This window comes from Solea senegalensis, linkage group LG11 (genome assembly GCF_019176455.1).
Source record: "Solea senegalensis isolate Sse05_10M linkage group LG11, IFAPA_SoseM_1, whole genome shotgun sequence".
NCBI lineage: Eukaryota > Metazoa > Chordata > Actinopteri > Pleuronectiformes > Soleidae > Solea > Solea senegalensis.
In genome coordinates, this window is record NC_058031.1 from 3,951,832 (window position 1) to 3,979,034 (window position 27,203).

General features: G+C 40.0%; 1 protein-coding gene across 1 annotated transcript in view; it reads right to left on the reverse strand.

The window, feature by feature from the left end:
* Positions 1-7,698, reverse strand: part of LOC122777647 (cadherin-4-like) — a 227,804-nt gene extending 220,106 nt beyond the window's left edge. The window contains exons 1-2 of the mRNA XM_044038999.1: positions 7,253-7,698; positions 5,987-6,098 (exon numbers count right to left, since the gene is read on the reverse strand). Coding sequence (XP_043894934.1) covers positions 5,987-6,098; positions 7,253-7,309 — 169 coding nt within the window. The 5' untranslated portion in view covers positions 7,310-7,698. The remainder of the gene's footprint in view (positions 1-5,986; positions 6,099-7,252) is intronic.
* Positions 7,699-27,203: the final 19,505 nt, after the last annotated feature.

Sequence of the window (27,203 nt, forward strand, 5' to 3'; positions counted from 1 at the left end):
CAGCGAGTTCAGGACACAATTAGTGATTACCAGACAGTCGTGTCTTCCGAGGGCTTCCATACTCCGTTTCATCCTTCCTTAACAAAAGGCGAGGGATCTTCAGGCAAAGGGAATAGCACATGAGGCTGTGATGCTCGTGGATTTGTCATGCCCACGTTCTCAGAGAAGACCGCAGCCCTCTACTGGCTGATAAACACAGCGTGAGAAACGGACACGAGTCTCTTTAATTAACAATAACGATCCGATTTCAGCTTGGTGAAAACTAGCCAGCGTGGACAGATAATAGAGAGCCCGAGTTAGAGGTGAGGATGACGAAACCTTACATTTGGCACATTCTTTTTCTTTTTCGTTAGAGGTTTTCATAGCAATGGTTATAAAAAAGCTTTGAGTCCACTTTTCTTTAATTATGTCATATTACATGTAGCAGAAAACCTTTTTTAATTTACCCAGCAGTAGACTTTGACGCACACGAGCCACAAAAATGTTGTCACCGGTGTCTCCTGCACCACCGCTGCCAGTATGCATTTGTCACAGCACACCAGCTAAATATAAAGAGATGGATCCCTGCTAGCTGAATCATCACTTTAGCAGTTGCCTTCACAGTGCATGCATTTCTAACTGAATCAATTAGGCGCTAATTAAAATGCTGCCACAGACAAACAGTGGCAGTGGAGAACTAAGGAGTGAGTGGGCAGGAAGAGGACACCACAGAGTTTGGGCCCGGGCCCAAGTTATACTGGAGGAGCAGTCAGTCAGGTAGTGAAAATCTGGGTATCATTTATACGCGAGTGCCTTAAAGGCTTTTTGTTTATGCATTGCTTCGCATGATTGAGCGTGCTCGCTTCATTAGGATAAAGAACCCTTATATTTCCTGGAGCCCGTTAAGAGGAAAGTGTCTTTATCCTTCCACGCCACCTTTGATTTATCCCCCACTTCCTGCGACTGAAGCCAAGTTGAAGGACATGCTAAGTGTGGCTCTCCAGCAAAGAGAAAACAGCCATGTAAAGGTAATCTTCATCCCGCTGGTCTAATCCCCGTCTACCACACCATAGCGAAAGAGCAGCCCAGTGGACGCCTTGCATCACTCGCTCGCTATTCGCGACAAACTATTTTAGCAGAGACAACAGCTTAAACACAGTCCGTCCGACATTAACACAGGGAGAAAAAAAAACAGACAATATGTGCATGAGCGTGTCTGAGTGAGGCAGAGAACAACAGGAAGAGAGAAAACAAAGAGCTAACAGTGCCCCCTTGTCATCTTACAGCCTTCACAGCCCATACAGACCATCTGTGCATTAAAGAGCTAGAGTCCGAGCAAAGTATTCAAATGGGTTTAATGTCTTTGGGAGGGCCATAACCTTGGTCCTGCAGGAGCCCAGAAGCCCCATCACCACGAGGTAGGAGGTCTCTTAATGTACCAAGCAGATGACAGGGATGCAGAGTTCGCACACACGCACACACACACACACACGTACGCAAAATGCAGGGTAATTCAAACTGCAGGAAGTCACCCCCATTTTTTTTTTTTTGCCATCCACATTCCTCTGTCCTCTGCCCTCCCTCCTCACCTCCTTTGTCCCTCCTTTCAAAACAAAAAGGGAGAAGATGTCAGAAATCTCATTAAAATGTAATGGCCTCCACCCGCTTTCTTTCTTTCTTTCGTTCTCTCCTGCTTGCCTTTCTAATGACCAGCTTAAATAAACCTGGAGGATATCCGCGACGCACACGGCGCACCGGACAGCAACCTTAGAGCACAGCATGTTCAACCACAAAAACACACACACACACACACACGACTGCTCCGCAGCGTGTTTTCCCCAAGCCTAACAGCCTAATCGAAAACAACTCCTGCAGGTGTAACACCCGCCTTCACTGCTTATCTCCTAAACTACTCATGTGTGGACCTTAAAAAGGGAGAGAAACACAACTATAGGACTAAATCATCTATACGAGCCTCTCTGGAAACCCCTCACACAATCCTTTCAAACTACTGGACATATACGTCTGGTCTGAGGTCACACATTAAGTAAATACGTGTCAACTGACTATTTGTAACTGCTCCCTGGAGTCAGATTAGCCGTTGGCCCGCGGATCATGGTCTTCATCGCCTCACAAGACATTCAACAAATGTCGTCCTCTTGCATTTCTGTATTTAAAACACCATGAATAAAGGATGTGTCTGTGGTTGTCACCGGGACTGAATACCCTCGCAAGAATTAGCCATAAACCACGTAATGGATCAAACAGATGGCGAAGCGAGAAAAGCAATTTGTGCTGTTATTCTGCATTATAACAGAGATTTGGTTGGTATTACGAGAGCGGCGGGGGGGGAGGGGGGGGGAGGTTTGCGGAGACAAAACTAGATCAAGAGAGAGTCAAAGACGTATGGAACTTCGTGAACTAATGTCAGATAACATGACTCGAAATGGTTTAAGAGACAAAGAAAACAATGACGAAGATTTAGGCAAAGGAGGCTGATAGCCTTCTGCTACCAACCCAGATAAGACAGACTGAGTGTCAAGAGATTTTTGGGCAAAAGTTAAACAGGAATCCAAAACACTCTAATTCTGTTAGTGGGTGAAGAGGAGGAGGAAACGGTATTGTCCTTCCCTACAGAGTGTGTTAAAAGAAGAGGCATCTTTTATTCAGGCTCCTATGAGTGGGCTTCTGTCGCCGCATCAGCACTACAGAGACTGTGTGTCAAATCTGCTTTTGGGAAGAAGGAAAGTACATGAGGAATCTAACGTTATTAATTAATACCAAAGGCAGAAAACCTTGTAGGTTTATTTATGCTATTGAACCGTTTTTTGGGTTGTTTTTTTTTTTTTTGCCCCATGTGAAAAATAGTTAGGTGCATTAAATCGAGGGTGAAAACTACTGTGGAACTTCTGCACTTGCAAGTTGGAAAGCTGATGTTCTGAATACAAAGCCTGCAGCTAAGTAACAGCTCAGCTACCGGGTTCTAAAGAATCACCTAAAGCCTCACAGGAAAGCTTCACCAACCGATGCAAGTGAGACTCATCACCTCGGGCCATGTGGGTGCCCACTGGAAGAGGTTTTTTTATTGTAAAAAACCATCCTGAAGAACATCGCGGCTCTTTATTCAGAGGCACAGTTCTCTTGTTTTGTTTCCATCCTCGAGCAGGCCACAGTCAGAATATGCCAGATTATGCTGTGAACGTGTTCAAAATATACCAGCCTACGAGCATTTAAGACAACCGAACATGAGGATGTGTAAGAGTAATGGGGTGACAATTCAAGGAGCTTTGAAGGAGTGCATGTCAAGTAATACTTGTTTGTAAAAAAAATTAAATAAATACATAAAGCTGATAGACAGACAGACAATAATACAACCGTGTGGCCAAGGACAGAAAGAATCATCTGAATACATACAGACGTACCACAGTGACTGAAGCGATCACCTCCACCAACAACCAAGCAATTTGAATTGATCAAAACTGCCTTCCATCCTAACCACAAACACACAAACCAACTCAACCACAGGAAGAAGTATAGAAAGTGAGGGCTGCCCAAAACCGACAGTAACCAAAGGACCAGGTCAGCAAAGTGGACTTCTCACCCATAAAAGCCCATTATCTAAACCCTGTTGGGTTTTTATTTACGTTAATATTCAAACTGTCACTTGTTTACTGCTAAAAAGATTAAAAAAAAAAGTTAATTAAATTTTTTTCCCCCTGTTTAATGTCAGACCTCACTACGAATATGCAGTATTAGAAGACAACTTATATAATCAAAACTCTGCTCTGTTTTGTCCTTTTCAGACATTAACTTTCATAACTGCCAAGAGTTTTAGAGATGCGTATTAAAGATTTAATTCACTCAGCAGGAACAATGCAGTAATGTTTACCAATGACGCTCTTTTTTTATCAGAAAGGGATCAAAATAGGCAGTGCTCATTAAAGGAAGATTAATCAGAAGCAAAGTTGGTGCAGACTGGAGATGACTTATGATAAGGGAGAAAATTGAAAAGGCTAATAAATGCATTAGAGAAACATGAGAAGAGTTGTTGCTTTTCAACCAACACAATGCAATAATGATATGGGAACCATTTAGCCATAGATTTAGCCAAAGTGTGACCAAAAGCAAGTCATTTTAATTGCTAATAACAATATTGTGCTCTGACACGATGCAATGCTGTGCATCAGATGGACTTAAAATGATAAAAAATGAAATCTAAGGCTCTACTCCTCCTCCTCCTCCTCCTCCTCCCTGCTGACGAGAACCAAACATCCCCCTTATCATGGCCATGGTCCTAGATCTGTCCTTCCCATTATTCCCCTGATGGCTAACATGAATATACAGTATATAAATATATATATATATATATATATATTCATGTGTGTGTGTGAGAGAGAGCGAGTGCATGTGTGCATGACTTGGTGTCATTACTCCAGCCCCCATATGACGGTTTTGGGTTAAACAATGTTATTATTAAAGCCCTTCCAGAGTCGCTTTGTGCCCCCCTCCAGTGACACCCTTACCGTCTATAAATCAACTGCCTGAGCCCTAAGTCATGTACTGTGTGTGTGTGTGTGTGTGTGTGTGTGTCTTGCCACACAGCAGCTGTACTCTCCAGATGCACGTGGAGATGACACTGCAGCTGTCGCGGCAAATATGAGCACCTAACTTTTAGCCCTTCAACAGAAAACAAATGATAAATGTGAAACTAAATGCTTTTCATTGTGATTCAGTGGGAGGGGGGGGGAATAATGTACCTGAAAGTGATATTTATGTTTAATGAGTGGAAACTATCATGGTTTATTTGGTGTGACTGCACAGCAATATTTGAAGCAAAACAAAACCAAAACCAAAAAAAAAAAAAAGTGCAATCAAATCACATTAATGCATTTGTTGTTAGCGGTTAAATTGATTTGCAAATAGTGAAAACAATCCTGCGACACGTCAACAAATTAGTTTATGTCGGGAATGAGAAGACACAGTGACAATTTCATCACCCTGAAACCAAACCAGATGAAGAACGCTCTTTGAAATAAATGGCTCCTGTGCGGCACCAGTGGCTCCTTCTGTGATTGTTTGTGACTGTGTTGACACCCCCTGCTGGGCTGAAAACATCACTACCACACTTAGAACAAGCCCCACATCCCTGTCCCACATCCGACCACATTGCCAGTCAGGTTACCGTACACTTAAGTTAATGAAACACGCGCACTGATACCCTTCGGACTCATATCAATCAAGCCACTGACAGACACAAATGAAAAGATGAGAAAGGAATGAAGTAAAAACAGTGTACCCTCCACGGTCCAGCTGTACATCCTTAATCTAAAATACTTTATGTCCACGTGCACGTCGTCACACACACTCAATAGAGAGAGTCTCGACAGCTGTATTCACACCATGTCTCTCACGGCTAAGTAGAGTGTGAAATATACACTGAGCAGTTGACCCACAAAAGAGCTATTGTGCACCCACAGCAAAACAATACAGCTTAGCTGAGCTGTGAGAAAAAAAAAAACAAAAAAAACATTGGGATCAATAGAGAATTGCAATTAGTCCACATTGGCAGGAGCAATGCTAGATTAGACACAGGATGTCGATTCCATTTCCTGCACTATCGGGGGCCCTTGAACTTGGTCAGCTCCACGTGTAATCGGGGTAACACATATTCAACTGCGAAACCTGGTGTAAATGTGCAGAATTACGTGAGATCGAATGAAGAAAGCAGTGATTATGTCAATGTTAGGGGATGTGGAGCAGTGTCAGGAAAGCAAAAAAATTAATACGAGGTGATGCACATTTATGTGGTGCCACAACTGAACCCCTTCTTCACTACGACAGCAGACCGTTCATGGGACCTAATCTATTTTATTCAACTTCCACAAGCTGAAAATTACAGTGCAGGAAAAAGAAAACACCAGTCTCGGTAGAGAGAAGGCTCTTATTTGCGCTGTCGAACGTCTTTACAAAATGCAAAAGAACCCGACACGTTGATGAAAGGTCTTACCTTTACGTACGCCCTGGCCTTGCAATACATCCTTTGAAATCAGCACAGAGTAGAAGCTTTGAGAGAAGCCCGGTCGGCAGGGACCTTTGGCAACATGCTCCCCATTACTCCTCTGGAAAGGAAGAGAACACAGTGCAAGGCATCAATAAACATGGCCTTCGAAAACTCTGAAATGAAGCACCAGATGCACCATATACACATTATATGTATATATATCATTATATATATACATACATATACATATACATACATATGTATGTATATGGGAAAACATGTTTAATACCCTCACACTCTTATGCATGTGACACAAATTTAACTGTGTAAAAAAGAATTCAGATGAAATGAAGTGTTTAACTCGCGCGCGCACACGCGCACACACGCACGCACCAAAAGAAAACTGCAGCATTTTCTCACTTCACTGTTCATCTAGCAAAGGAAGGTCCACGGGGTTAGATTGACTTGACCCACTACGACCACTTATCGCGCGTGTACACACGCACGCGCGCACACCACACACACACACACACACACAGAGCGAGAGAGACTGGTGCCAGGGCAAACTGGAGTCTGAATAAAGAGGAGTCATCAGGGACTGAAGCTCCTCTTCACTTGAAAGAGAATAAAGCAGCTCTGACATTTCCATGCCGTTTACCCCAAATTTACACGAGAGCAGTGTTTTAGTAACAAAAGCAGCCAAAGCCAAAGCTTCTTGGCGAGACGTTAAGAACAATCCACCGGCGCCGAGTTGATTCTCATTTGATTGACGAAACGGTGAGGAAGAAATGTTACAACTTCGAATTTAACTTCTTGCTCGCTATCGCTTTCGGTCAAGGGAAACCATTGAAATCTCCATATCCTGTGGCTGCAGCTAAATTACGCACCACCACTGAAATACTTTAAAAGGCATCACCACTGGCGATCAAAGTGCTCCATGTTCTTAACTTGAGTGAGACGCAGCAGCCCCAGTCAGGAACCAGGAACCCGCAGCCCTGTAGATACCACCACTGTTCACTTTCCCCCCCCCACACACACACTGTAATTCATGATGGGACTAATTAGCGTACTTGCAGGGGGAATACAGCTGCGTTGCAGCAGCCTGCTCTGACACGGCTGTACGCGACTTTATTAAAGCTTTTGTGTGCCGCCGCCGCGGCCGCCGCTGCCGCAGCTTTGAAAGCCCTGCACCTCAGAGACGCCGCATCTCTCGTACAGTCTCACAACTCCTCTCCGCACATCACACGCTGCACCAAATAAGAGAAATCTCACCCAGAATGTGTCGAGAAGAAGGGCTGCTGTCAGGACCAGAGCCAAGTCAGTTCTCATGGTGGCGTGTGCGCGCGTCAGGGCTTCTGCCTGGACGAGGAAACCAGAGACGGGGTTCGCTTTGATTCTCCTCCGGAGATTTGTTTTATTCCCGCTCTCTTTCGTCTGGCAGACTGTGCGTTAGGTCCGTGTTTGCGCTCCGCGAGTGTGCTGCAGCTCTGTCCCGAGTTTCCCCGGCTCTCTCATCTGCAGGTGAGCGCTCCGCTCAGCACCAAGGCGCAGCCAGCGTCACTCTCTCCAACCCCTCCTATCACCCGGTGCAGGAAAACTCCCCACACTCACTTAAAGAAACACTCGTTAGTGAGCGCGACAGACGTGGAACTTATCCACTTTATTTCCATTACTTTATTCACTCATTTGCAAACATTTGGCTTCAACATGTTGCCTTTAGTGAATTTAATGCATTTCCCTGTTACTAATTATCGTGTGCGTGTGTTTCTGATTTCTTCCATCATGGTTGTGTGTACACTATTATATTGCGGTGGATTATTAAGACGTTTGTTTGTGTGTTGTTTCTTTTTATTTTGTACTGTTGGTTTTGTTGAGATTATACATATTCTTGAAAAAAGAAAAAAAATATGGCTGTATGTGTTTTATTTTTGTGTTAAAACTCCACTCATTTAAATCCAGACTAACTGACATTACAGTGAGTGTAACAAGCTGCAAATGATCAGCAATTAAAAAAGAGAGAGAGAGCGAAAAAGCCTTTCTGATGCTTCCTATTCATTTTTGACAGAACCCAGATCATTAAAAGATAAGAAAAAGTAAAGATTATCTCTTTGTTGTAACAATTCCTTTTTGGCAATGAACCTTACACCATTGGAAAGCCTGTTTATTTCCTTTTTAAATGGCGCCACATTTGTAAGGAAAAATGCATTCGTGGGTTGAGCAGCAGAGTTGAGTCTGTGGGTTGAGTTAAACTTGCCAAATCTTCCCTGCCAATGTCAAACAGCTTATTCTGCTTTTCACTCTTTGGTGTCGTTTTATTGGATAGGACGATTGGAAGTCTGAGGAAAATTATTTTTAATTGAATTTCAATTGAACTATTTAGAGAGATGTCAAGATGAGATTCTACAACCAGTGGCAAAACCCCATACATCCACTGTCTGGGACTGAACTCTATCCTCCAAGATGACAGCACTCGCCCCCTACAGAGCAGGATTCATCAGAGACTACCTCCAGAAGTTGGGAGTGGAGAGGATGAATGGCAACCCCATTAAACGCTGGTGGCATCAGCTTGGGCTGATAAACGCTGCAGTGTGTGACCAAGCTGGTGACCAGCATGAGGAGGAGGTGCCCGGCGGCTGTGGCTGTGTATGGTTCCTCCACATGCTACCGAGGCCCCGGTTTGTGAAATGAATCCATACTAACCCAGACTTCAATCATCCAATCCAATGAACGACACCAAACAAGAGTCAAATGCAGAATAAGTTGTGTTTCATGGCCGCAACCCACATACTCAACTCTGCTGCTCAACCCACAAATGCATTTTCCTTTCAAATACAAACATTTAAAGGGGAAATAAACCGGCTTTACAATGGTATAAGATTTACCTGTCACAACAAAGAAATAATCAGCCAAACACAAATGTCCTAAGTTTATATTATAACTATTATTATGGTGCAGTGATTAACACATTATGAGCCAGATTTTTAAGTGTTCTGGTTGTTAGAGGTTGCTTTGGTGAAACACCATTAGTGGATGTTAGTGGTGTGTTGTAATGGAGGCACTTTTGAATTATTTATTTTCTTTATTTTGATTTACAATATGAAGTACCACAGTGTGCCACACTAACTAAACCAAAGTTGCTAATGTTTTGATGGGAGCTTTTTTTTTATCTACTGATGGGCACATTTTCATTTTGGAGAGATTAAGAGTATGACGCAAACCATGAATACTCTTTTACCTTTTTTTTTTACCAGACCTAACATTGTCTATAAGACTGTGAAAATAAAAGGAACATTTTAAAAAGAAAAGCTAAAAAAAAGGGTTAATTTCAAATGCTTTCCAATGTGAATTCAAATGATCTCACAAAAACTGAACTTCACATCCTTTAAACTAAGCTTCTCTCTCCACAAAATGTCCTCTGATACAAAAGGTTGACAAGGCTATGTATGTATAACCTTGTATCCGTGTTCATGTGGTTCAATGTTTCCTATTTCCACTATGTCTGAATATTGTCTCGTAGCTGCATAAAAACCTTTCCTTGAACATAAAACATGCATAATGTGGTTTACCTGTATCTATCTGGCCTTTTTGAGCAACTAAATATTTGAATATTCTGTTGGTTCTGACTGACAGGCTGGTCCCTGTGTGCTTAGAGTGAGCCAGAAGGCTTTAATCCTATTAAAAAATATGACTCTGCATTAGTGGGTGGCTGCTCAGACAATTTTCTCAGTGTGACATGCAGACATTTTACCGCCTCTCTTTTACCAATCCCTCGGCCCCAAGAATGAGCTCCAACACTCTTAACCAAAGTCCTTTTCTTATTCCTGATGGCCCACAAGACGTGGGTATAGTTGTCCATTGGAGGACTCAATGGTAAAGCCAGAATGTGAAACCTGATACCACTAGGATTAAAATCTGACTAAAAATAGTGAAAAAGGGTATCAGGATTTTAAAATGTTAGAGTTTGTGGGGATATTCATTCAGACTTCAATGTATGTATTTGCTTACAGGAAGCAGAGGGTCAACATTTTTACACCGAACAGCAGCGAAAGACATTGTTTGAGATAAACTGGTTCGCACGCCACCTGTTGCATGAATCTTTTCATCCATCTCACTGTGGCTGTTTCTTCTTGTTGTCTTACCTCCGTGCAATATAACAATAATGGTACATTTTACTCATAATACACTTGTTATTGGGGAAAAAAATATCTGAAAATGTTACAAAGATACATGAAATTGCATCAGTTTAACCCTTAGAACACAGAGCATTTTGGCCGCTTTTTTCCATGACTATGTTAAAATGTACAGTATTTACAGAGGGTATAAGAATGTGCAATGCAGAATTTCTTATATTCCTTTTTTCCCAGCACAACCTATCGGCAACTGTACAACACACCTGAGCATAAAGAACTCAAAATGTTTAAAATCGGATTGATTTTGTGAAATTCTTTAAATGTGTCACAGTTCAAAGTTCACTTGGCTCGTTTTTATGAACAAAAAGAGAAGAAAAACAGATCTGTTTTGTGACTTCTGCAGAATTATTGCTGCTTTATATCACCATTCTATAAGACAGAAAAAATCAGGTTTGGCTAAAGGAACAAAGGCTAAATACATATAAAGGTAGATAATAATTTATTTCCTATGCTTTCAGACATTTTTCATACTTCCCTTTTAGGGACTGACGTATCAGAATAATTTAGTTGAATGTGACAAACTAGTGAATGTCCTCCATTGCATCCACTGATATGACTTAAGCATTGTAAGGGGATAAATAACCTTTAACTTACAACAAATTGGTTTTATTTGTTAAAGTAATGCTAAAGTAGAGTGAAAGCTCCAGCTAAGTCATGTATGCTCTCTGAAATTAATAACTCTCGGAGCCATTTTTGGACCATTGTTCGTGTTCTTGAATAAACTTTGAATTAATATAGACGCAGCCTACTATACAGAATATGATTTTCTATTGTTGAGCTGTTCGCTTTAATTTTACTTTCTATAGTGAAGGGTTTTCAAAAAGACTGCTACATAGCATTGGGCTGAATAAATGCCAGCAATTGCTTTAAGTCTTTTATTGTTACTCATGTCTCCCTGATACATATGGACTAGTCTGATTATGCTCCAGAAAGTAGTGTAATGTATGCAATAAAGCACAATTTTATGACTGTGTTTGTGTTTAGTATAATATTTACAAGGATGTCTAGAAAGTTGGGATGAGCACAACTCAGAGTTGAAACCAAAGAATAAGTTTCATTCTTCTTAATATTTCAATCTGTTGTGGAATGTATTTTTCAACTTTGTATTGATTTATTTCAATTCTGTCTCTGTGTTGTTTTTAATGTCGCTGTACTGCACCTTGAATCTAACTTTGTGTGCGAATACAACTAAATAAAGAACACTACCTTGCCTTTTTGACTGCTCCAGCAGTGTGATGACCTTTAGACTCTCGAGCTCTGGATGTCACGTGACTCGTTTTGTTTACTCCACCATGTTGGCAGGAAAAGCTTCTGCAATAATGGATGGCACCAGTTTCAAGATGTCAAGAGTTCTAAATCCACAGAGATTAAGAAGTTGACAGATTGAATAAATCTGACCCTTACAATGCCGTTGTGTGCTTTTCACGTGCATGGAAACAGCCGGGCAGCATATGTTATTTCAGACCTGCAGAAACCCAGCATCCACCTACATCAGAAAACGCTTACACATCAAAATAATAACATGGAAGATAAGCAAGACAGATGATTCGCGTCAGATCTCTACAAAAGCAGAATCCATTGACTCGATCTTCTATCTGTTTTATGCCAGTGATCCAACTCTGCTGTCTCTCGGGATCTTTGGTGATCCAGTGAAATGCTCTCCAGTTGGCTTGTGTCCGACTGTTTTGGAATCCTGGCGCACAACATCCACCAACTTCATTTTTATGAAAACAGCTGGCAAAGAGATGAGTTGCTTGACATACAGTATTACCATATTGCTGTCGATGGTTATGTCTTTGATCAGAACTGCTTCCTGCCAAAACGGCATTGGTTTTGGTGTTGCATGATGGAACTGTGTGACGTCAGCTACTGGAGTTGGACTCTTACCTCATGACAAGTGTCTCTGTGTACACAGGTTTCCTGGATGTGCAGAGGACTTGCAGAGATTTTAATGAACTGTCTGTCATGGCCAGCCCTGTAGCAAGTCCAACCAGCAACGGGAAGTGCTATAGCTCTAATTGGATGGTGCAATATTTAAACTAAATGTATGAACATAATTTGATAAGTTAGCACCTGTGTTGGAATATTATTATTATTTTTTTGTATTATATATAATAAATATATATATATATACATACATACATATATATATATATATATATATATATATATATGTATATATGTTATACATTACATGATTTCATTAGCCGGCGCTCATGCTGCCACATAGAAACATTTCTCACCGTGCAGCGTAAGCCAAATGCAGTGGACCCACAATGCATGACGCCAACGTCACTCACAGTAAATAAGGAGCATTTCAGTTGATGCCTCCTCCACCTGTGTGACTCCCCCTGTTAGCAAGCTAACATTTGTGTCAAAGCAGGAGCCAGAATACAAAATATTGTGTGTAGTGTTGTACAAAAATACCACAACATACTATTATATTTTACTCCGCCTATATGGCTAGTTCAGTCTGAAATACAAAGTGGCTACTGTTTGCAGCCGTGTAATCTGTATATTAGCATTTGAAACAATGAGAAGACGTTACACATTTCTATATTCTCAGCATACTAGCTAGCATACCAAAAAGTTCATTTGTATTTAAGATACTAGTTTAATTTAAAGTACCACCTAAAACAAATTAACATTTGTGAACAAAACTCTTGAAGGACCCATTTAAACACAGGAATTGCCCAACAGTATAAATGACTGCACTTACACAGACTGTCAGCAGAAGTTTATAGGAGCTGAGAGCAGTGGGAACCCTTATTACCTCAAAAAAACAGCATCCATTTGCCAAGCTCCCATTGAGACTTGCCACTGTACTGTGCACTGGGCTGCTTCATCGCGTCAACTTGTATTACCACATTTACAATACTCAAAAAACTCAAGCCCAGGCAGGAGTAAACAGCCAGACAGCCTGGGTCTAATGGCAGTAAAAGAAAGTAAGGGAGACAGGCAGCACTGCTCTTAGTCTCCTGTAAGCATATTTTAAGGGCCCCAGTCATCTACTCTCCTGATAATGATGCTTTCATTAGCCAGAAGGATGCCAGGAATGTCCCATACACTAAAATCAATCATTAGGCATCTCCCTACGTGTCCCTCTCAGTGAACTGTTGCAGTACAGGGTTTCATGTTTCTGTTCTGATCTCCACTTAACGCTGAGCTTATTTATGCACATGGAGCAGAGTAAAGTATAAACTTAAGAGTGTTAGTGCAAAGACTGAACCCAACTGAGTTACCAGCATTCACTATTTAACCATTAAAGTATTCTATTTTTCCTCTGTGTCTTTTGTGGTCACATGCTCGATGATACATACAAGGATATGATTCCATCCTTTTCATCTGGATTATGTGAGTGTTGGGGTTTCCTTGTCTTGACCCCGGTGTCTTGTGATACTGCCTATGGTTTACACAGGAGGCAGGACTCTCAAAGACTGATGATGGATTTACAGACTGGCTGACATCTCTGAAACAATGACCCAGACAAGGATCAAGGAAATTGTGGGCTTGGAGCAATACAGAATATCATTGTTTGATTTCCCATCTCTGATGGACAGTGGAAAGAAAATGCAGCTGGATATCCCCAGTGCCAAAGCACTGGCACCATGTTATTCAGACATCATAAAGGCAGCTGCAAAGTGGTCAATAGAACAATGTGGAGCGGCAGCTCCCACAGCGTGTGAAATTCACAAGAATAAAGGTCAGGGACATGTGGCATTGTGCCATGCAGATTTATTCATTTCTGTAATAAGTCGTGCAAAAAAGCTCTGGTGTGTTGAAGAGCGCCTTCAAAGTCCTAATTGTTTAATAATATGTGAGGCTTCAAATAATTGCAGTGGACTGGCCCTCCCTAAATCTTTGTAATTTTTTTTTGCATATTCTATTGTACAAAAGCTACCTTATATCAGGCTATATCTGTATTATTTGGAAAAGCCTAAACTGACAGTGTGCATCAGGATTAAAGGATGACTAGAAACCCGATTTGAACAGAGCTGCATAGTTTGGAGCGTAATGCAGCTGTCAGTTGCACTGTATTTCTTCTGTTAATGGAGCTGGACTGAGAGGACAGACCAAATCACCAAATGCAAACTATCTTCATTTGTCTTTCTCTTTCATTAACTATCAAATATGGTTGCTGCCAGAGCGAGTGCATGGATCTCTGGAACATGCGCAGGTGCTTTCATGTGCAGCAGGCACGATGCATGTCCAATGAATGGTAAAAAACGTGACAGCTATGAGAGGAGAGGTGTTAAAGTGAATCCTAGCCAGGGAGAATTTTTAGCAGCCATGGGAGGCACTCAGTGGAGATGCCCCTAAGGCTGATAGGACGCTTTGATCAGAGATGGAAGGACACGCCTGTTAAAAACCAGCAGCCACCCGTTCCCCCTCTATCTCTTTGTATTCCTCTTTCTCTATCCCTCTTTCTACTTCTCAATCTCTTCATTTTGCATCCCTTCCTCTCCCCCTTGATATTTTCCCCATACCTTTTCCCCAATCTGTCTCTCTCTCTCTCTCTCTCGCATTACAACTTTTTTTCTTTCTCGCTCACAGAGAAGGGTCAGCGGAGCTGTCTTGTTTGCAGTATGCTTCAGCCCATTCCAGCTCCCTATAGGTGGGTGTATTGTCATGCCCACTGGAGAGGCTAGAACTGGACAGATGGTCCCTATCACTCTCTTAAACCCATCATAGCCACACGACAGGCTGCGGTAAAAAGCAGACAACACACACAAAGGCATGTACACAACTTCCCACAAAAATATCACCCAGATATAATGACTAAACAAGGCAGAGGAAAAAAAAAATACTGCTGCAGCTTTAGGCTTGTTGCACCCAAATGTCTGTGCTATTCAATTTGATATTTCAATATCTTTGATTTCATGGCGGCATATTTATTTCTGAAAACACTTATATGCAGTAATTCGGTTTTGTGGCTCCCTTTATGTCTTTTCCAGGGTTAGCGATATGTTGGGGGATTCTGTGACACTGAGCAACAGTCGTGAGTAAATTATTTCACTCAATTATCTGAGCATTTGCTCAATATAAATACCATCTGTGTGCTTGAAATAGATTAGTTTAAGGCCATGCTAAATTATTAAACTATTCCCAGTGAACGAGTCCCCATTCCCCTTTAAATGAGGCAGACGTATGGGGTTCACACCAAGTATGGTCGTCGCATGCACTCTGGAACACGGTGACAGGATTCCCGATAGGCACATTAAAAACAAGCATTTGACGCACACTTTTTTTTTCCACTGCCCAAACAGTTAACCCATTTCCCAGACTAAATGGCCTGACCTAACTAGCATGAGGTCTGGAATAAAAGAGAAATATGCATGGAAAAGCTATAACTCTAGATTGGGTGGGTTATGAAATATTTTCTCTCTGATTCTGGTACATTACTCTCTAGACCATAATGTGTTTGGCAGAGAGAGTTCTCTAACACACTTCCACATGACCTCGATCACTCCTCCCCGCACAACAGTGAGAAAGTGTTTCTCATTTATTTGGCACACTCCCTAAAGAGTCCAAATCAAAATCTCAACATATGGCTGCACTGCTCTGTGCTGACATCCCTATCATGTGTCCCGACACAAGCTCCATCGCTTTGACAGTATACACAGCAACACACCAACAGCTTTCGGCTCCATGTTAGAGGACTTTTACCTGTTGTATGACTGATGGAACACTCGTAAAATGTCCTTCCGGGAACATGTTAGGCACCATGCCACATATCTGAGGCAGCTAAACTAATGTGAAACTTTATACCAGAGGGCAAAACCCGAGTTTAGTGTTCCGAAGGCAAAAATTGGAAAGTTGTTATTAATTATTAATTATTAATTAATTTGGGTTTTTAACTTGGAGAGGTTATATTTATGAATAGCTCAATTTTGAATCTTTTTTTGTGAATTACAATTATTCAGTTTTGCACACACCAATGAGTGATAGTGAATGTGACCTCTGCGTTTACCCATCTTTTTTTGCACCTGGGGAGCAATGGTGATTGGGTGCCTTGCTCAGGGGCACCCCAGCCCTTGACCAGTCCCGGGATTTGAACAGGTGACGTTTTGGTTACAAGTACAACTGCTTTCCTCTTGGCCCACGCGCTGTGTAAGTATTGCCACCACAGCACCTTAGGAGGCAGGTAAAATAAACTACACAAAAGATACTGCCGAAAAGTAACTTTAAGGACTGAGACAAAGTGACACCATATCAGTGATCGTCCGTGCTTTTCCATGTAATTGTTTTAAATAATTACATTTCAAGTCTAAATCCAGTGTGGAACCTTTGAGGCGGAATCTCAAAACTATGTGGTCTCTATGTCTATGTTTTCTACTTCGTTATATCTGTCTTTTAACATTTTTTTTTTTTACTTTCAGTAAACTTGGAGCTGCGTGGTGACAGAAACAGCAGCACATGTGACTGACACATGACAGCTGTTCAGTTTTTGACCTCGAATGAAGGCAAAATTGTGATTAAAATAATAGTCCTACTGAAGATCCAGGGTGGATTTTTTTTTGCAATATAATTCAATAAAACATACTTTTCATCTGAGCTTCTTATTGTTTTCAGCCACAGTGCTGCTGTATTGAAATTGTCACAATTTACTCATTTGATAATGGCTTGAATGCAACAGATTTTGTTTTATTTAGAAGTTACACACATTAGCTTAAAATCATAGACAAATGTTTGTATACTGTGGGCTTTTATTTTAATGCCTGTCCAACCTTTTTCCAGTATTTTATAGAAAACTGATGTCAAATAACTAGCTGATACAAGTGGTTTGTCGCCTTTTCTGGAGCCGGGGCTTGTCTCTGTAGACGCAAGCACTTCACTGGGTGTCTTTTGCAGATCATAGGGTCCACATGTCCCTTACAATAACACTGCCCTATTCATCACGTCCAAATGAAACACAAAAGCCAAAGCACTGTTACCAGAATTCTATAAACCACAGCTGCGACACTCCATCAATGTCACGATCAAATCATCAAAACACACTTTCAAAGAAATGTAATGTCCTCAGTTTTATTGCAGATCATGAGAGCCAGCTTTCCACAAATATAAAGAAAATAATGAAAAGGCAATTTCATCCCTGGGTCAAATTACCGTTACCGAGGTCAATGCTATCACTATTCTGTATAAAATGGGGCTGTAAACACTGAGATACAGACTTCTAGGTTACTGGTGTATGTCCTCAGGTCAAAGACCAGAATAAAGGGACAGTGCCACAACTCAAATCTAATTCAAACCACATCAGGGGGTGGTTTGAAACATGATTTAAATCACTTTTTTACAGTCTGAATTCTTGGGCTGCTCCATTGACATTTCAAATTGTCCCACCTGAACTGAAAGTGACGCAACTCTCAAAGTTTGGCCATGACTACAGCATGCCGCGGCACTTTCCCTGCTCCATGACTTGACAGAGAGATTGCATTCTTTTCCTGCAAGGATTTTCTTTTATTACAAGACAAGGTGAAACTGAAACCGAAGCAAAGCTGATAGCCGAGTTGCGGATCAGCTGAGAAATAAACGGTTAACTGCGTCTGCATCTTCCAAGCTGGATTTGCTTACGTTTGAAATGGTGACGTCTTTTTTTTGTCATACAAAAAAAATTCAACTTTGTACATTATGAGGTGGTAATGCATGACATTATGACTATTTTTTCGTCCGCCTTGAACTATACTGTATAAACACCAATGCAGAGCCAACACTGTGATACTGTCCTTCAGTGGCCAACGGTTTTTCAAAAGGATTGACCTTATCTTTTCCATGGTTTTGATATAAAGCCTTTTATTAAACACACACACACAATTCAATAGACCAAAAATAATATTAAATAATGTAGTGGGATATTTAAAAAAAACGTCAAACTTTACAGTGTTTTATAACTTGTGTACAAAAAAAGCTCTAGTTAACATTTGAAACTTAAGAATCTAATTCAGGGCTCCTGCACAGTATTGCTGATGCTGTTTTGATCACTGCAAACACCGGTACCACAGAAATGGAGCTCTGTGTTATTTGGTGGAATTTGTTCTTCGCACACGTTCTCTTTGTAGGAACGTCAGCAATTTGGAAAACTGTCATTTCTTGAAGCGCAAGCAAACACTGTACATTTGGCTGCAGCTCTGTGGCGATTGTGACAACTTCAGAAACACCTTGATCCAACTACTTTGACTTGGACATGAAAGAATGAGAGAAAAAATGTGAGGAAAAAGGCAGCATCGACAAATCATTTCCCCAAAATGAGGCAAACACTGACACAGCACGACAACACAAACAACAGCACAGCTAAAAGAGAAACGACTCAGCACAGATGAGTTTCTCCCGTCACCTAAACGTGGCTATGAATGAATAAATGAATAATTACATTATGCTATATTTTTTATTAGAATGTTTCAAAACGACAATTAACTAATAAACCAACAACTAACAAGCCAACAGAACAACCAGTCTAACGCAGCAATTCAGTCACTTAACTGACATCAAAAAGTGCTCTGTAATTATTTTTTATGTTTTTTATTTACGTTTTCCAGGCATTTTCTTTCGAGCCACAGGTCACTGGCACCAGTGGGTATTACTCTCTGTAAATAATATTCACACAGCCATGTATTTAAAAAAAACTTGGGTTAATTCTGCGGTTCTCATGTCTGCACATGTAAACCTTTGCACAAAATTTGGGCAACACAGCATGAGTCTAATTTCATTCACCCAGCGATCCAGCTCAGATTTAACACGCATCAAATTATCACTTTTATCCCTGCATGCCTGACTGGGGTTGTTGGATTTGTTTATCACCTGAGCAATCTGACTGGTGCAGAATTTATTTCAGTCCTTACCTGTTCGTTTTCCTTTTTTTCCCCCCTCTAAAGCAAATTCAACTCCAAATGTACTGCACTTATTCTTTTAGGCATGTAAGCAAATCAAGATCCTGAATGCCTGTGGTGTCGACCACAGCAAGAACAGGAACATTTAAGTTTTCTTCACTTCACTTTCTCCACTCAAAGTTGAATTTTTTCAAAAACAGTGTTTTTGTGCAGCAGCCCACTGCTATATCAATGTTGTCCAGCATGTATTGATTTTGTGTACATTCTTTGTTTACTGTTTTTTTTTTTTTTGTGCGTGTGTTTGCATGCACAATGCATTGATTAACTCAGCCCTTTCATGTCTATCTATGAATAGCCCACCCTCTCTGAATCAAAACATAATCATGTGTGGGACGAAGGACTGTTGACTTTCCCCCACAGAGTAGACAGCCAGCAGAGCTGAAATTAACAGCTAATACAAATGGATAACAATGTTAACTCTTCACCTCTGACACTGCCTCAGTCTAAATGAATAATGAAAAATGTGCTTTCAAAGACTCAAAAGGCTCGTCCTGGAAATCCATAAAAACAGTCTGGACCAGAAATATGATGTATTGTTGAAATGAAATAAAGTAAGCGGATGTAACTTTTGCTGCTGGACCTGACTCTGGCAGATGGAGTTCTTTCTTTAACTTCAGTCTTTGTGAGGGAGGAAAACAACGTTTCTACTTCAGACAGGATTTTTTTAGAGGGCTATTCTCCACTCCAACAAAACAAACAACGACAAACTAGTGAAACTAGTGAAAGTAGTGGGTTCACAGCGTGTTGAGCCGTAAGGAGCAGCTTCAAGATGCATTCAAGAAACCTTGTAGATTTCATGAGTTTTAGCAATCACACTCATCAAATCTTGAAACACAGAGAATTTTGGCTCTTTTTTCCATTACTATGTTAAAACATACAGTATGTACAGAGGGTATAAGAATGTGCAATATAGAGTATCTTCTATCCTTTTTGTTGGCACAACCTATGCAAATCTAATGAAAAGTTGCTTTTATTTTCACCAACTATATACGTAAACATACCTGAGCAAAAAGTACTCAACATGTTTAAAATCGAATTGAATTTGTGAAATTTGGAAATACTTTTATGAACAAAAATAAAATAAAAATGGTCTAATTTTGTGACTTTTGCTGAATTTACACATGGGAAAGTCCAAAAAGCTTTTCCCTTTTCTTTACTTTCCCCGTTCATGTGTACACTCTCTGAAAAAAGAATAGATGCAATATTATGTAATCTATCCATTGTTGACCAATTTATCTTCACAGTTATATTTCCGACAAAAATGCATCTGCTGTTGCACTTTATTTCGTTATAAAGGTAATATGTTGGTGACAGTGCAGTACAAAAATGTGTGAATAGATTGTGGAAGACTTATTTTTACCTGGAAAAAAAAACATGAATTGCAATATTCTGAGGAGGTTGATAACACTCTAGCCTGGAATTAAGGAGAAACTTTGCCTCAAACCTCTGTTGGAAGGTGATAGACTCTATCATACATAAGCTGCCTCTGCTCATACCAGTAAAGAGTAAACATGCATATAGGGATGTACTGGCCCTCTTTCCATGAATTATGCATATTGTGTAGTTTCAAAGAACTTCAACCAATTTTACACTTTGCTGGGATAGTTTAACATCCAGATCTGTCAGCACTGTCCCCATCGTCTACATCTCAATATAAAAATGTAAAGCTCTAAAGATAGTGATGTGCAGGACTATAGGGGATGTAGGTGCATACTGTATGGTAACATAATGAACTTGGCAGACCTACGGAACTGTGAACAACTTCTGTTCTAGCTCAGGTAACCTGCGGCAGCATGCTGCTGAGCTGCACATATATAGATAATTATAACACAATAAACAAACCCAGTCGTGCTTATGAGTAATCTGCAATTAAAATAATAATGCATCAATTAGCAATCGTTTATGTAATTATACGTATTCCAAACGAAACATTTGCATTATTTGCATGTTCAGAGGCTGTTTGGTGGAGAAAGGTAATGCAAAGGTGAATTCAGTAAAAATCCTTATTGTAAAACCTCTATTGCCCCCTGTGGCCATAATGAGTAATTACCAAAACACTGACTTACTGCTTCTCTCCGCCCTCCAACCCTGCTCTCTCTTATGATATGGGGACTTGCTTTTTGTCCCCATAAGAAGATAAGTCCCCGTAAAGTGACTGTGTAAACAGATTTAGGTCCCCACAATATTAGCAACAAGTATGTGGACCACCCACCGACACACACACACACACACGCACAGGAAGAGAGAAATAGAGCTCTGCCTCTTGCTGTGCAAGTCGTGTGAACACCAGTGTGCTTGACAGCTGGTATTGTCCAATGACGCCTGGTTGCAGATGATTTTCCTTGAATTTCCAGTTTCAATAATTGAAACCGACAAATTGCAAAATGTTGAGGCTACAATGGGAGTTTGTGTTGCGACCAAAGGTCCACGTTTCACACAATCTATGTGATGACATATAGCAGCAGACACGCAGCTTGTCCCAGTCACTGCAAAAGTCACTTTTTTGTGATTGGCCTGGTCGGTTCTAGGATGACATTTTGTTGTCGCTAATGTTTATAGAATGAAAGCAGACAGGTGTGTGAGGTCAACACCATGTCTCTTTGTTGTGTGTGTGTGTGTGTGTGTGTGATTAACCCACCTGGCATCCGTATCTCGGGCTGAACTCAGGTCGGTGACACCCTTGTCAGTGATTGTTAACCCAGTTGGTGTCTGTGACTCCGGTTACTTAATGCCTGAACTTGGAACAGTAATTAGTGTGTGGCGACCCACCTGTGAAGCCGAAAGGTCATTTGGACAGCCTGTCCAAACGGTAATAACAGGTAATACAGGTAATAACACACAAACCAATTTCCCTCTGTGTGCTCTTATATTACTTTGACCCCATGCTGCAGGTTGTATGTGCAGACAGCTCGGTCTGCTACTTAGAGTTTTTTTTTTTGTGTGAAATGACAATCTAAACTTTAGAAATAAACTCTAGGAGAGATGACTGCAGGGTGCATTCACATAAAATATGCAGTGAACATAATATGTGTGTTCATGATTCATATAAAGTCAGCGTACGTGCATGTGGTTGTGAATATTACCATGTCCTTTAAATACCTCTTTCCTGCTAAGTTTACCCCAGCATGTGGTTACATAAAAGTAAGAAAATGTTCATTCCATATGTAATAAGTATGAATCTACAATGATGACATGATAGGCACAGCGTTTGCAATAAAAAGAGTGATGAATGACTAAATTTAGATTATTTGCATTATGTTTTCATCATAAAGTGAGGAATAGTCTTCAGCCACCATTCGATTTTACCCTTTAAGACCGAATGTATCGCAGGCGACACGTTTGCACAAGCGCACTTTGCATTACCGTAATTAAGCAACGGTTTGTGCTGTTGGAATAATTCCAACGCTTTCTAACAGCTGAGAAATTGTAAGTCAAATCCATCATATAGTTTTTACGGTATTGTCACTCGCGCCGTTGCAGGAAGCCGACGAATCAGTGTCTTTTTCACGATGGGAGAGAGCGAGAAGAACACCTGTACATAGTTTCCATTTTTATGGCCTGTTCTTGGACATTGAGACAAAAACTCAAACAAATGTTATTTTATATATGTTTTATATCATTTAAAATGTGACTACAGGGTTTTTCCTTCATTTTAAATTGTCAGTACACCATTTTAACATTTTAAATTGTAAATAACTGCCAGATATTGAAAGTTATCCTGGAAAAATGGGCAAAAGCACTTAGTTAAAGGACATTTTGTGACCCTTTTATGGTTAAAATAAGACACAGGTGAAACGGGTTGGGTAATCACAGAGGGAAAAGTTAAGTGCACACAGACAAGGGACGAAAAAGACTTCAAAATAAGAGGGAATTTCACAATAAACAAAGGCTTAGGTGTTAAAGGGTTAAAAATCCTACATATTAGTTTTTATTGTTTATTTCTTATACTTTTCTTTGTCACAGGAAATCTAAATAACGCAAAAAAACAATCCTACTCTTAATGTTCAAAGTGGCTGCTGTAAAAAAAAAAGTCTATTTTATCAGGTTTATTCAAAACAATCTTGAGCATTTCCTACACACAGGCTTATCTCATTGGACGCTTGCTAATATATGAGATCAACTTTTCAGCCACATCATTCCATTTAAAATGCCAAACACCACAGAATTTGACCGACATAAAATCGTAATTTTGCCTCGACAATGACAGGAAACAAAGTGCGTGGTGGACTAAGACCTTTGCTGTAACTGTGCAAATCAAAACACGTTATAATATTAGGTTCCTTAGTCGCAGTGGCTCTGATCAAGCCTGTTTCCTCTGTCACCTTAACACGTTTTAGCAGACGATTGAATACATCTTGTGCGAGTGCTATGACGGTGGTGTGAGCGTGAGTGCGGGGATATGCACAAATAAGGAATGGAAAATTACCTGGCAGAGCTATGACATGAGATTACACCAGGAAACAAGAAGAAATAGGTATGAAGGTTGGTTTTAAGACTTGAAAATGAGTTATTCATGCTTTTTTTGACTAGAGAAAAGGACTGAATTGGCCATATATTTGCCACTTCCCCCGTCATTAACTTAGCAAACCGAAAATCAAATAAAAAAAGTTCCTATGTTGAAGAAAATCTGTTTTTGCTACTGGATATAATCTCCTGCCTTCATTTCATCCTCAGCTGTGTGAAGTTTCATCAGTCTCCATTTGACTTAGCAAGTCACACAGAATCCTGTATTTATACTGATAAAAAATATGCAACATAAAAAAAAAGAAAACTACAATAAAATGTTCTCTCATGGCAGAATGGAGGAACATCTGAGAATTTGAGAAGAGGACAAATTACTGCTGTCCTCAGTTGCCGCCATGACAAAAGGCTTTGATTGCATCCAGATAGTTCTTTTATAACAGATGGTCTTGGTTTCCCTTTACAACCACACCTTAACAATCAGGTGTTTTTTTCTTTTCCGTGTAATTTGTATCGACATCATCATGGTCAGAAAGCTCAAAAGAGTGGAATAATCGTCCTCTTTAAATCCTGCTGTGCAGTTGTGTGGAGATGTGTCTTTTCAAAGTGGTATACACATCATACACACACACACACACACACACACACACACACAGAGGTCAATTATAAAAAGCATGGTTCTGAATTCATAATTACAAATTGAAAAAAAGGTTATTTCATTTGATATTAAAAACTTCTCATAAATGTCCTTGGTTGATGCTGCAGCTCTGTGAGTTCTTTAAAAAGGGGATTCTTTGGGCTTCCCGTTTAACCTGCTTTCTATAAATACATCCCACTTGCTTCTGCTTGTTCCCTATTTATTGTTGTACTAATGAAAAAAAAAAAAAAAACACAACTCTCTTAAACCCTGAATTTTACATTTCAGTTTCATTTTATTTTTGAAATCCCTTGCCTCCATAAGAGCCGGATCATTTGACATTAAATGCAGCATAAAATCACTTTAAAGCATCACGGGGATACAAAGCAAACATCCTATCTCCACAAGTTATGTGAAAAAGCAAAGCGTGTATTTAACAGGATTCATTTAAAAGAAAAACATGAAAATCAACTCGTATTGAAACACTCTTAAGTGTCAAACGATTCATCCCACACAGATTTTGAATTACAGATGAAATCATTTCAAAAGAACACAGGAAGTGGATGAAGAACGACAGACTCAGTAATTAACGGCGAGAAGTGTGTGGACTCAAAAGTTTGGATCGTGAATAGCACAAACTCTCTGGGGCATGAGAAGAGAAAAGAACTAACAAAGAGAAGCAAATGAGTGATTAACAGTCTCCTTTACAGCTTTACAGCTAAAAATCTAATGCAGTCATACCACACTATACCATACTATACTATACTATACTATACTATACCACACTATACTATACTATACTATACTATACTATACTATACCACACTATACTATACTATACCTACTACTATACTATATGCTATGCTATACTATACTACATACTATATACCATACTATACTATACTATACTATACTATACTATTACTATACTATACCATACCATACTATACTATACTATACTATATATATACTATACTATACCATACTATACCACTATATATACCATACTATATACTATGCATACTATACTATACTATACTATACTATATATACTATACCATACTATACTATGCTATACTATATATATGCTATACCATACTATACTATACCACACTATACTATACTATACCACACTATACTATACTATACTATACTATACTATACCATACTATACCACACTATACTATACTATACTATACCACACTATACTATACTATACTATACTACACCACACTATACTATACTATACCATACTATACTATACCACACTATACTATACTATACCACACTATACTATACCACACTATACTATACTATACCACACTATACTATACTATAATATACCATATGTCTTTTTTTGGCAACACCAATGCAATTGTTGTTCCCCTCCCACAATACTGAATGGATTTGGCTGCAACTTTTTACATAAAATCAAAATCCTGACTGAGACGTTTGCACAGTGCAGGAGATCAGGAATGCGCTGCAGATGTTGCCTGACAGTCTTACAGGACAGGAGACTTCAAGGCGGCAGTGTTCCAAGCATGGCAGGAGGGCAGGGAGCTGTGCATTCCTGCACTATGTGACTGCTTTGAAGGCTCAATGGCGGCTGAATTTAAATGAGGGATGATTTTTGTTTGTTCTCTCGAAAAATTTCGATTTTGTTTTGTTATCTTCAGTCAGGAGATTGTTCTGCCCTCTGTCCAGCGTTATTATAGTGTAGGTGGACTTTTAAAATTTGAATTTGAAGAATCGTTATGAGTTACAACACATGTTGCCACATGTTGTTACTCATCCTTATTCTTACAGAACAACTCAGTTTTGCTATTATGTAACTCAAGTCTTTAACCCTTAGTGCTCACACGGCACGGATCTGTGCCGCAGGTGCACCCGTGGTAAATTGCCTTGGGAATAATACACAACTCCAGGGGTATGTGTTTATAGGTCACATATTCAGGCTTATGTGTTGTTGAGTCAAAGTTATGATTCATTTTATGTTACATTTTCAGTAGTGATAAAAAGTAGCAATAATTGTGCAGAAGTCACAAAATAGACTGCTTTTAAACTGACGTGAACTGTGACGTATTTTCAGATTTCACAAATTAAATACAATTTTGAACATTTTGAGTACTTTTTAAAAATTTTTTTTCATCAGATTGTCTAGGTGGGTTGTGCTGAAAAAAAGGATGAAAGACACGAAAGTCATTGCACATTCTTATAACCTCTGTATATACAATACGTTTAAACATAGTAATGGGAAAAAAAAGCAGCCAAAATGCCCTGCACTCTTAAAAAAGGACCATACGCAAGATATTCAAGTGTTTAAAAATGGTCCTGCGGTCAAAATGAAAAATACTGGAGAGCATTGTCCCCCCTCCCCCTCGTCACCAGAGACTTGAAGTTGTTAGGGAGTTTGAGGCCACAGTTTTTTCACAACATAAACATGAAAAGAATATGCGGGTGGTAAATTTGTAACGTAACAGGACTGGACCCAAAAGCAGGACAGTGGTAAGTAAAAGGTTTATTTTAAATCCACATGGGATCCACATGAAACAGAAAGCAGACTGAAACAGGTAAGTAAAGTTAGTCAATCCACTGAAGCACAGATGTGCAAACAACTCCACTGACAAGAATCACAATAACGACAGGGAGCGCTCAAAAAAGTACAAAACACTCTGGCGACGGACGAAGACGAACTCACAATCAGACGAGGAAGAGGGAGCAGTTATATACACTAGGGAATTAGGGAGACGACGACCAGCTGTGATGAACAAGACACAGGTGAAATGGTTTGGGTAATCACAGAGGGGGAAAAGTAAAGTGCACACAGACAAGGGACGAAAAAGACTTCAAAATAAGAGGGAATTTCACAATAAAGTGACATGGACGACAGAACAGGACAGAATTGAATTTAAAATTGTGGATGTACTGACAGACCACACAGTGGAATAGTGGTTAGTCTTACGACAGAAAGAGCCGGGTTCGCAACCTGGTCCGACTGTGGGCCTTCTCCAGGTTTTTCTCCACAGTCCAAAAAACATAATTGAACACAT